This window comes from Oryza sativa, chromosome 8, assembly GCF_034140825.1.
Source record: "Oryza sativa Japonica Group chromosome 8, ASM3414082v1".
Lineage (NCBI taxonomy): Eukaryota > Viridiplantae > Streptophyta > Magnoliopsida > Poales > Poaceae > Oryza > Oryza sativa.
Window position 1 is genome coordinate 23323148 of NC_089042.1, and position 12209 is coordinate 23335356.

General features: G+C 45.9%; 1 protein-coding gene across 1 annotated transcript; it reads right to left on the reverse strand.

Annotated features, from left to right (window-relative positions):
• Positions 1 to 10655: 10655 nt before the first annotated feature.
• Positions 10656 to 11890, reverse strand: LOC107278005 (transcription factor HEC2). The gene has a single exon (XM_026019952.2). The coding sequence runs from the start codon at positions 11721 to 11723 to the stop codon at positions 10983 to 10985; it is 741 nt and encodes a 246-aa protein (XP_025875737.1). The 5' UTR covers positions 11724 to 11890; the 3' UTR covers positions 10656 to 10982.
• Positions 11891 to 12209: the final 319 nt, after the last annotated feature.

Here is a 12209-nt window from a genome sequence, read left to right on the forward strand (position 1 = left end):
CTCATCACCGGACATCGCGGGTCGAGTGACGACGAGGTGGCAACGGTGTCCTTGATCTTGGCCCTTGAACCAGTATGGGGGTGGCCGGCGAGCCCCTCCAAGCTTGCTCGCCCGTCAACCGTCGTCTACAGCGAGCCCGTCCACGACGGCACACCATCCTTCGCCTCAATTCCCGTCTCCTCAAGCCACACGACGCTCAGCGGCACCTTGATACTGGAGCTCGCTGGGATGGAGGCGAAGATGGAGCTCCTTAGAAGCAGGCCTCCCCACCTCACCTCCACCCATCTTGACGCCACTATGCCTTGTACCGCTGATGCCCAGACCTATCTCGAGCTACCTCCACTCTACCGACCACACCCAGACTTCCCCCGTCTTCATCGCTGCCCGATGCCCTTTCCCTAAGATACTGTTAACAGTAAAATTTGGTAGGCCCCTAAGAAAACAATCACATCACCAATAGTCGGATTCCTGCTATATTCGGTTAAGGAAATTAATCTAATAAAGGAAGCTTATCCAGAAGTGACCGAGTTCAAGGAGGATGTGGCATGGCAAGTTATCTATTAATTAGGAATAGTTTGTTAGTTTCCTTTTATCTTTAGAAAAGTATGTTTAGTGTCCTATAAGGACATTATATTTTCCTTTTATCTTTAGAAAAGTTTTTTTTCTTGTCCTACAAGGACTAGTATCTACCCATGGGTATAAATATATACACCTGGGTCATTGTAAAAGATATCTCTCGATCAATACTACTCTCGGCGCATCGCCACCCTCTTTTCTGAGGTTTTTACTTACCATCCGGCGGAACTTGGCACCTGACACGGGGCTGCATTGGCTTTCGATCTCCGGCGAAGGGGTAAGTCCTACGTTCCGTCGGCCTAGGCAATTGTCTCGTCTATGTCGGCGTCGTTCAAGGTTGCATCAGTACATTCGACCTCTTGGATTGCTCCAGTTTGGATGATATATTTGTCTGTCTATTTATCATATGTCTTAATTAATCTAGTCTTAGTATCTCAATTTAGCTTTATCGGTTGTTTCTTGCTTTAGGGTTTATGTCGGTACCGGTTAAATTATTTTACTAGATTAGATTAGCTAAGGCATCTACCACCCTAAAAATCAGTCAAGGGCTTGATTGTCTAGTGCTGCATCAGTTAAGTTTGATCTACTAAGTCGTACTTAGAACCATAATCCCTAGCCTGCTTTTTGACTGCCAATAAGGGTTTCATCGGGGTTTCAGCCGATGAGTTATTTAGATGTTGCATCGGCTTACAAGGATTGCATACATATTGGATTTAGCCGATTACAACAAATATTTTACTGTTTATCTAATCTTGTGGATTTAATGATATCAGACCTCCAGCCGATGGATGCTTTAACCTTCGGATCGATGCTTATTTATCATATCACTATTAGCCGAATGGTTTCTACTGGACTATATTATTGTTATATTATATTATCAACAGTCGATTGCATTTATATTGTTATTTACATCAAGTATCACATTCCACATCAAACACATAGCCGATAGCTCAAAACCCTATCAATATCGGCTGGTATACACATCGGCTGAAATTACTCGATCGGCTTATTGATCTGCTGTTTGTATATCTTGTCAGTTGCAGGATCAAACTGATTGGCACGCCCGCATCTCATCAATCTTTAGACCTACACTGGAGCTAAGCAGATCTCCTAGGCCAGTGTGTGTTTTTCGCATCAATAGACACCCGAGCCGGCCGCCGACCCGTGCTTCCGCCGCCTCTTCCTTGACTTGTGCACTCTGCCACCGGCCGCCGACGCCGCTCTTCACAGGAACTGGCTCCCCTGCCACTGGCCGCCTCAAGCGTCCTTGCTCCGGCGAAGAGACAAGGGGTGGGAGGAGGATGAGAAGAAGTGAGGATAGATGGAGAGGATGACACGTGGGCCTTTTTTTTCGTCGAGACTTATTTGTGGGCCCAATTTTTTTTTATTTTGTGGTGACTATGATACCATTTAGGCACCACATTAGATAAAGACCGAATCAATGTGCGACGTAATCACCACATAAGCTAAAACCACTTTGCAAACCACCGAAGGAGTTAATTTACATTGATTTTAACATTTGAGGGCTTTATACCTTGGTTTATGGTTGAAGGGATGCGATTCGAACAAGGGCAACAGTTGAGGGAGGATAAACATACTAGTTGGAATGATTTCCCAGGCCATCATTGCGGATGGGTTGGAAACTGGGCCTTCATAGACTCCTTTTTGTACAGAAATTGGGCTTCAAACTGATCAGACCATGGGCTACATCCACCCTACATTTCAGCAGGCAGATAAATAGAGCCTGAAAATCCGACACTACATGCTTTGCACAAACAAAAAAAGCAGGTACCCAATCCCCATCATGAACAACGCAAACGGTTAAACCGGCCAAGGTCACCTGAGGAAAAGGACAAGACCACCGGCACCACAAGTACACATTCTCACAAGAGTCAAACGCGTCGTGCCATTGGTCGGTACTAGTAACCGGTAGTAGTAGTAGCAAACCACACCGTTGGAGAGGAGAAGGTGCGTGCGGCGGCAAGCAACCACGTTCCCAACCATCCAATCGCTCGATCTGACCCTGCATGCGCCGCGCGCGCGCAACCCCAAACCGTATGATACGACGTCCGATTAGGGGAAGGGGCCGGGCCCGGGGCCAGTCGGCCGGCCAAAGCTATAGTCGATCGCCTCCCCGAGCTAGCACCTGCGTCTAGCCGCGTTTCAGAAATTTGCTACTACGTACGTAGAGCTTTAGCAAAATCACTAAATTCTACTATATCGGAGCCTAAACTTAAGTAACAAAATATAATAATACTAATTTATACAAGTCTAAGATATATTTAATACATCCGAAAGTAGAGAAATGGGCTCATTTTTTCAGAATATTATGCCCCCGTTTCAATCATGAAGATCTCTTTTCATGAATGAAGTTTGTTGTAGCAGGAGGCAAACACCATCCCCCTGTTCAACCGAAACATTCTCACTCACCTGGCAAAGAGGCTTTTACTCGCGGCAAATACTTCTCGACCTAATGTGGCAAGTAAATACTAAAATACTAGTGAACGCGGCAAGAAGACAAGTCTGGAAAGGAGTATTCTAGCTATCATAGGAGGAAAATACCATTCGACCAGGGCAGATGAAGCCTGAAGGTTATGTCGTTGAGTGAGGAATATTCTCTAAGGAGATACTGCGGGAACCACTCCAACAACTCCTGCAAAGCTGGTGTCAGGTATTTCAGGGGACCACATAAATGTACAACCATATCCTTAGAATTTCTAACTTTATAGGGGTATTGTAGTAACTTCATATACACTCTTAGGGGTATGATTGTCATCTCACATGTACCTCCAAAGGCTATGTAAGCCAGTCCCAATCTTGTAATGAGACAGAGGATAAAAGATATCAAAATACCATACGACACATGGGAGTTTACTATTCGAGCTCATCTCACTTTTAGGATAGATGGGGAAAATAGTACTTTTCCGCCTATCCCTGATTTCTCCGCCGTGACCTAAAGTCACGACAAAGTTCTTCTGCATATGTGCAGAATGAATGAGTCTCTAAAGCATATAGTTTTTGATTGGTTACAAACTCTGTAATTATTTTTTTTTTGTGATTTCCTTGTAACCTTGTACATAGTATTTTTTTTATTTTTTAATGAAATTACACTAGTAGGCAAAGTCTTGGTAGTTTTTTCGGTAAAAAAATGATATGTTTAATAGCAACATTAACTAGAACAACAAATTTAATTAGCGATGGAGTGCTGCACTGATTAATTTTTAGTAATTTAGTAAAGATTAAGGCACTACAACACGCTGATAGGACGAAATGGCCAAACACCAACTGCGGCAGCCATAAGGGGTGGTCGAGCAGCGATGTTCGAGAAAATGAACTTACGCTCCCAGTTGTAGGAAATCGACCGGAGGGAAAGGCCACCTAGCAACTTGGATCTTTTTACTCCATTCTCTATATACCATCTGCACACAGTTTAGGCGTTAGGGCCTTGCACACTTGACACTTGACACTTGGCACACTTGGCACTGGGCAGAACACAACAGTAACCGTTGGAGGTGAGTCGACCGGCTAGACGGTTGCCGACCGCCGGTAGGTCCGCGCACACCAGTGGTCTTGGGGATTTTTGAACCTGCTCTCCCGTTTCGGATTGCGCATCCATCGTTCTAGAGCGAGCGAGACGTTCCATCTCATGGGCGTCACGCAAAGGATCGAAATCGGTGCAAGCAGCTAAGGTATATGAATTGCACCAGCACGCACGGACGCATGCACGACGCGCGCGCGCGCGTGCTGCGCCGCACCGACGACTGTGGCGACGGCCACCGCTGCTCCCGGCCGCGCGCGTGGCCGGCCACATGCACCTCCGATATCCATGTCGCAACAGGAACGAGACCACAGTCCAACAACAGCTAGCCCATGCGTACGTGTAGCCGTCTAAACCACCGGATCCGGAGACAGCTAGTCGCCGCCTCGTATTTTCCTCTGACACGATGAACGTGAAGGATCTGACTGATACGTATGTAGTCGCCGAGGTCGATGGCGAAGTGCATGTCCATGAGAGAAAGGAAGCGTTGGAAGCTTCTGAGCTAACAGCGTCTGTCCCTTCATCTATCCATCCATCTAGACTAGCTAGCTCGATCTCTCAGGTGTCCGGGCCGGCGCGTACTGTGCGTGGAGATGGCGCCGGGGCACGTCCAGTTCAGACGCGTGATGTTACGTTGCGTTTGATCGATCGATCGACCGGCCAGAGGTCTCGATGCGTAGGTCTACCTCTCTCTGGTATCTCGCTGGAATTAATTTGGCTCTACGTACACGTGCGTGATCACAAGGGCATCGCCACCTGATCTTTTTGTCCCGTCACTGGCATACTAGCTATTTGGAATGGCAGATTGAATTGAGGTGTGATGATTCAGTGGAAGATCGGAAAATGCATGTATCCTGCGCGTCGAACAGGGGTCATGTCAGGCCGCTGTTCTTGTCTGGTGACCGGTAGGCTCGATGCTAGACAGGGGAAGATTTTAGATTTCTCTCCCGATTGATCCCATCGTCACTCACACAGCAGCAGCAGCTGCTAGAGCTCAACCATATCGTCGAAGGCTCCACGAATTGGAGCAAAGCTAGGTGTTGGCGTTGCGTCCACATCCTGGCGATCGGACCGGGCTCTAGGACTGGCATATTCTAGCGAGTTGAGATCCTCTGCTTCGGTTGATGAGTTTTGTCACCAAGGATAATGCATGCATGCACTTTCAACTGGTCTCTCCAGTGTTTGCCACACCTTTCTGTCAACAGTTTACGGATTGAACAGAAAGCAAATCAAGCATGACCTTGGGCAAAATATTAGGTGCACGTGGACAATATCGAACCCAACCAAATACTAAATTACAAAAGCTTATCCAATACGAAAAGGAAAAAGAAACAGATTGGTTGCTGATTTATCTTCAAAAATAGTTTAAATATTTTAACTTTGCTATATTCTTCATATATTATACCAAACAAGTGTTCTACAAGATGCCATCGACGCAAGCATGTTTTTCTTCCCTTTTACCATCATCGTTAGCCTTCTTCCAAATTCATACCATAAGTCCAATGCGAAAAGCTGAAATACATTTCTATGGATTTGGATCAGCTGCAGTAGTAGTACTGACTGCAACTTATGCAGTCATAGCCGCTACCGTTTGATCTGAATCGGATGGCACAGGTTACTCAGAGCACTATAGCAAAAGTACTGTAGAATAAAATATTAGTACTATATGATTCTAGTTTGATCACTGTAGCGGTAAATCTAGACCGTTGATCATCAAAATGAACGGTTGAAGATACGTGCAGTCCTAAGTTGCAGTGAAAGATACTGTAGCGGTAAATTGGACTTTTACGACGTTTCAACAGAGCGCAGTTGATAAAGGCGCGCTAAAGGCAGTGGTTAAAAGAAAGAAAAAAACACGTGTGTCATAATAATCAATTGAATAAACTTGCAATATTCAAATAACTGTACTCTAGAATAAATTTAGTATAACTATTAATTTCTCTTTTTTTTTCATTTACCGGATTAATCTGTATGAATTTTTATACTTATCGAGATTATACTTTGATGTTTCATATTTTAAAGTGAAAATTCCTGACACGTCCCTAGCTAAGCTTTCTATCCGTCCTTTCATATCCAGGAATTTCGCCTTATACGTTGTATATCATTGAGTTCTTATTTTGTTCCCCACTATGCTCACTTGGTTAGTTGATTGTTATTTTTTTTCCTAAATAGTGATGAGGACATCACTTCATCGGATACACACATAACTTCACACGTTCCAATGACAATTCCAAGTTCAAGTCCAGTTCGGCCTCAGGAGACAGTATTGACTTCAAACGAATCTAGCGCCTTCATGCCAACTCCGATTTTAGTGATCTTGGACTTGACGAAAAGCTTATCTCGTCACCTTTCAAGCGCATCTGGTCTCATATCCAAAATCATCTCGAGTCAATGAGAATCGTTAAAACAAGACAGTGTTGTTGTTTAAACCGAACTTGGGTTTTGGGCCTTGTAAAAGACTAGACCCATCTAATAAGTGTCTCCCTCCACCTCCATGAATTAACACTTAACCCTAGCTCTATTTTCCTCTATAAATGTCTATGTACACCTCTAAAACAATTGGGTTTTGTTTAGTTGAATTTTACCAAGTGCCATTCACTTTTGTCTCTAGTCCTCGCTCAATTAGTCGGCAACTATAGATTTAGAGCCCCCAATAGTTGGTGCGTTGATTTGCCGGGTCGATTAGATCATCCACTTCAATCGCAACTATTTCTTTGTGCTTAATCACCTATTCACAATATTTAGGTTGCATCTTATTATCTTGTTCTTGCAGGGATCATCAACAGCGTGTCACGGTTGGTTCGGCATCGTTTGTGGTGTAGCGATTGCACGACGTCCTGGACTTGTTTTGGTTAGTAGCCACATCGCAAACGTCGCACTCGATTAAAGTGAGAGTTATCCCCTCACCAGAAGATCGGGCCATGAGAGAGAGCATCATCAAATAGCTATGCTGACATGTTTCTTACTTATGTATTAGGTCCTAAAGAAATACAATTCTTAAGGTGAAACAACTTCAGTTATAGAAAACAAAGGGGATAGAGTTGTTTGGCCACAATTTTGGAAACTGAGATTTATATTTTTTTTTACAAATAATTTATTGTCAACTTTTTTTTTGAAATTCATACAACATTTTCATCAGTATTTAAAATCAACTACAAAATAATTTTGTGTTCCAAATTCTCGGTGAAACTATTGGATGGATCCACCAAATCTTATTGATAGTTATTCGAAATTTTAATTTTAATTTTCAAATGTGGGGTCATACAATTATGTCCCATGTAGTTATGTCTTTGATATAAAGTATTCCTTTTACATTGACTTTTTTTGGTAACTAGCTAGTAAAACAGAGTATAATATAGTGTTTTGGAAAAGAAAAAAAAATCCAACAGTTAACTAAAGGGTGGGCATATAGGGGATCAAAATATTAACTGATGAGGCAAAACTTGGTTGTATTGAAGTATATTTGGAGCAAAAATAAATAAATTCTCATAAATTTTAGTACAACCATAATTTTCTCATAAATTTAAGTACACCCACATTAACTAGAAAATCGGTCATGCATTCAGTTCGATAGTTCTAAAAAAAGATTCGATTCGGGGGGATCATACTGTAGAGTGTATCAAGAATTTATTTAAGTAAAACATGCAACCGCGATTATTAAGGACTATTTACTTTTAGTTTTTTTCCCCAAAAATTGATAGTTGAGAAATTCGGAATTAATAATTATAAAATTATACCCATCTTGGACTCTCAATTTATTATTCACCCATTCTCGAATAACTTAACTATGGCCATATATTTTACTTTGATCACAAGTTACTTTTAATGAAAGTTGTATCGTTATATGTATAACTCTATGCACTACGGTAATATGACATGTTTTCAAGTATTTATAAATCTTCCAAACATACAAGTAGTCAAAAATTAAACTTATATAATAACAAATATCAATTATTTGAGAATGCCGAATTGATTGAAGCTCAGCATGTTCCTTGTGTGGTGGAAGTTGTCCACCCAGTTCAAGTACTACACTTACAAAGTGTTTCGGAAAAAAATGAGAATGGAGGGGTTATTATTATTATTAAAATAAAAATTATGAATTATGAATCTTTTTAAATTTAAACCTCTGTAATTAAAAAAACACAAATAGTGGTACGCAGATCGCCCGGACGCACATGATGAGTGGAATTCCGGTTCCTTTCCACCCCCTTGGGCATGGCCTGCTAGGTTCATGCATCCTGCGCCAACAATTTTCCTTTCTGAGTGTACCACACAGGATTCTCGGCCCTCTTTTTTGTGGGGACTTGCAGCTAAATCCTTTCAAGGAAAAGAACGTCAGGAAAAAGAAACGAAAGGAACAAACCAATCAGCGTTCAAGCACGCATGATCAAAGCTTAGCTAGGACCAGACCAACTGACCAAGCAACGATCGAGAGGGAGGGAGGGAATTAATTGATTAAATCAAACGAGAGAATGAGACCGAATTTTATTCGATCGGGAGCTGCTTTGGACGGCCGCTGTTACGCGCGTGATGATGCATTTGATGCTAGCTGCCGCGACTGAGCTCTCGCTAGCTCCCTCGATTGGTCTCTTGGTCTCCGGCTCTAGCAGAAAATGCATGCACCTGTGTGCTGTGGCGCTCTCAAAATCTTCTCGAATCCACGCAAAAATCTCGCCGCTGCGGGGCCGACTCACCCTCCGCGCGACATGTGTCCCCGGCGACCGATTCGGCCGGCGACGGCAGAGCTAGCCATGGTGGGCGCGAGCTTGTGGCCTCTCCCTCCCCCGCTTTCTCACTGATGGCAATGTCGCGCGCAAATCCTCCTCTGCGTATCAGCGTATGTATGTAACACAAGATCGGTCGCAGATTCACCGCACACGAATTTCTCTCGATCGATCGCTGCTGGTTCGAGACTTCTAGTTTATTTTCTTCCCGTTTCGTAGGATGATAGTACACTAGTACAGTACAAAAAATCTGCAGAGATTCAGAGTTAAGGCCGTCGTTTTTGCTGCCGACAGGAGGCCGGGAGAAATGGCTAAGGTAGCGCCTGGGTGAAGTCTAGACGGTCTTCGATGGATAGATGGATCGATCGGTGCACAGTGGCCGTGGGCGCTGAACGCGTCGGTTTCACAAGGTCCATCGGTCGAAAGCGTTGCCCGGCCCGCGCGCGCGCGGTAGATCTCGGATCAATTTCTTCATCTGATCTCTCTCGCGCGCGCCATGCACATGGACGCCAAATGGTGCACATCAGCACATGCAGGGAGATTTCGATTTGTTTTAGCTTCGATTCGTCGTACCCTTGTCGCTGCAATTTGCACTCTGCATGCATTAGCCATCTCATCTCAGGATATAGATGTATCCATCCCCTTTTCAGTTAGCACAAGGTCTCTGTTTTCGTTCACCTGTGGTCCTGTGACCGCGTGTGTGCATCTTTCAGAGTTTCAGACTTACCAGCTGCTACGTGGAATGATGTGGAACACACGATGGAAGAATTAACGTATAGTACGTACTACTACATGCGTAGTAGGCAAGTTTTACTGGCGGTGGATGTCACCTCTCCACCTGTAACCGAGAAGACTTTTCTTAAACATGACAATCACAGTTCACACACCAACGTCAGATCTGAAAACAAATCGTGACACACAACAGTGGTTAATTGGCTTTTACTAGCCAGAGCGTGTTGACCACGGTCAATGTTACTAGGTACAGTGTACTAGGTAGTACGTAATAGTTATTTCCTCCGTTCTAAAATAGAACAACTTTTAACACTCAGTATTTATCTTAAAATATAATAATTTTTTCACTGACATTCCCTTCCTAACCAATCACAACTCTCAACCATTCAATTTTTCCACTTACCTCTACTTTTCAACCAATAACAATCTCTTCTTATTCAATTCTATATACTTTTTTAATAACCGTGTTTATCTTAAAACCTTCTTATATTTTAGGATTGGATGGGTAGGTTTGCAGTATAATCCGGGCGGGGATATCTGCAGACAACAACAGCAGCTTGCACTGCATTAACAGCTGCCCGGGGCGGACACGGGCACATGCGAAAAGCTTGGTCACATACCGGAAATCGGTTTACCGTTAGAAAGCGAGACCCGCGTCGCCCCACTTCGGGGGCGGCGCGCTGGCGCCCTCGCCCGCGAGCGCCATGCACGCGCGCGTGCATAGCCGGACGGCGAGCGCTGTGCGCGCACAGGGCTCGGCGCGCCACAGTGCGCGCGCCAGCGAGCGCGGACGACGTGACGAAGGGCGGGGCAAAGCGGTGGCGCGGCCTCGCCGCCGAGGCGTCGCCAAGCTACTCCATTCGCGCGGGCGGGCGTACGTACGGGCGTGCGAGGAATAATGCAGCGGCAGCAACAGTGTTCGTGATCTTCGTCGCCGGGGGGAAACATGTCCTGTGTGCACAGAAAGCTGGGCTGACCCCCAGCATCAATTCATCCATCCGTTTCGTTTCTGTACGTGCATGTGTATAGTTGCAGTACTATGTACATTGTACGTGTCAATCAAACTTCGTTGCAGAGAATGGAAATGGCTAGATCGATCGATTCATATAGCAAAAGGGGTGAAAAGATGCGTGCATGGTGGCGTACAATGTACAAGCTACTACATATACTAAAGTTTTGTGCGCATGCATGATGCGCACTAGATAAATAGTACCACTACGTTACATATTAATGTACAGAGATGTGATCGTACAGGTGCTAGCTAGAGCTACCGACGCGCCGTCGTCGCAAACGGTGATGAATGCAGGTCTCGGTCGTCATTACATGGTGTGTGCACGGCCTCATGGATACGTACATGTCGATCGGACGATTTTGGGCAGGAGCACGGGAGGATGGACGTACGCGATATATATCTACCACTGGCCGTTCAGGCCAGGGTAGGCCACGGTGGCGGCGGCGGCGGAGGTGGCGGTGGGCGGCGGCGGGCGGTGGCCGTTGGCGGCGGCGGCGCGCTCCAGCGACTGCACCTGAGTCTTGAGGAACTTGACGTAGTGGATGGCCTCGTCGAGCATGGAGGCGGTGTCCATCTTGGTGCCGCCGGGGACGAGCCGCTGCAGGATGCGGATGCGCTCGCTGATGCGCTCCCGCCGCATCCGCGCCGCCACGCTCTGCGGGTCCGTCGAGATGCGCACGTTCCGGCGCTTCGGCGGCCGCACCGTCTCCGGGTCGATGTTCACCGGCTGCAGCGCCGCGATGTGGAAGATCATCTCCCTCATCGCCGCCGGCCCCACGCCGCCGTCCCCGCCGCCGCCGGAAGCCGGCCGCGTCGTCGTCGTCGTGTGGTACTCCGAGCCGCGGCCACCGCCTGCCGCGTTGCTGTACGCGGCGGCGGGAAGCAGCTGGGTGTAGTACTGGTCGCGGTACCCGTCGCCGGTGTTGGCGCCACCTGACGACACGACGCCGTGAGCTGGCTGATGATTCACCGAGGAGAAGTGATGATGACCACCTTGCGCTCCCATGCATGGCGAAGTGGGAGAGCACGGCACCACCATGCCGTGGTGGTCAGGGAATGCGCTCAGCTGCTCCAGCTGTAGCATTGTGTTCATCAGCTCGAGCTGCGCCTCCGGGTTGGAGTTCAGCATGTCAAACTCCATTCAAAGGCTAGCTGCCCACGAAACGAAACTCGATCAAGAATTCAAGATGACAACTTGAAAATCGAGAGATGAGTAGATGATCAAGTGACAAGTGAGGAAGCTGGCAGCTAGAAGCCGCTTAGCTAGAGAGAGAGCAAGTGTAGAAGGTAGCTAGGATTGTGTTTGTGTTGTTACCAAGTTAGTGGAGGCTACTTATAGGACAAGGATGGGTACATGTGGCTTCATTGGATTTGACAGGGCAGTGTTGTTTCCCTGCATATCTCATATGTTCATCAGCGCTTTCATTTTGCTATTCTTTTGGGGGCCTTCTTGCTCACTTCTGGCTTTACAAAGTGGCATGATCAGATAAACTCTCCCTTTCTTTTATTTTGGGGAAAATGACGTCTCGAGATAATGTCGCAAAAAAAAACACGGAATCTGTCGTGCTGCATTTCAAGGGTGCCGACTGTTTAGCCAGTAGTAGGGAACTTGGAGATAGGCAGGGAA

Coding starts and splice junctions, on each gene's coding strand:
- LOC107278005 (XM_026019952.2), bottom strand. CDS start 11,723: ATGGAGTTTGACATGCTGAACTCCAACCCGGAGGCGCAGCTCGAGCTG.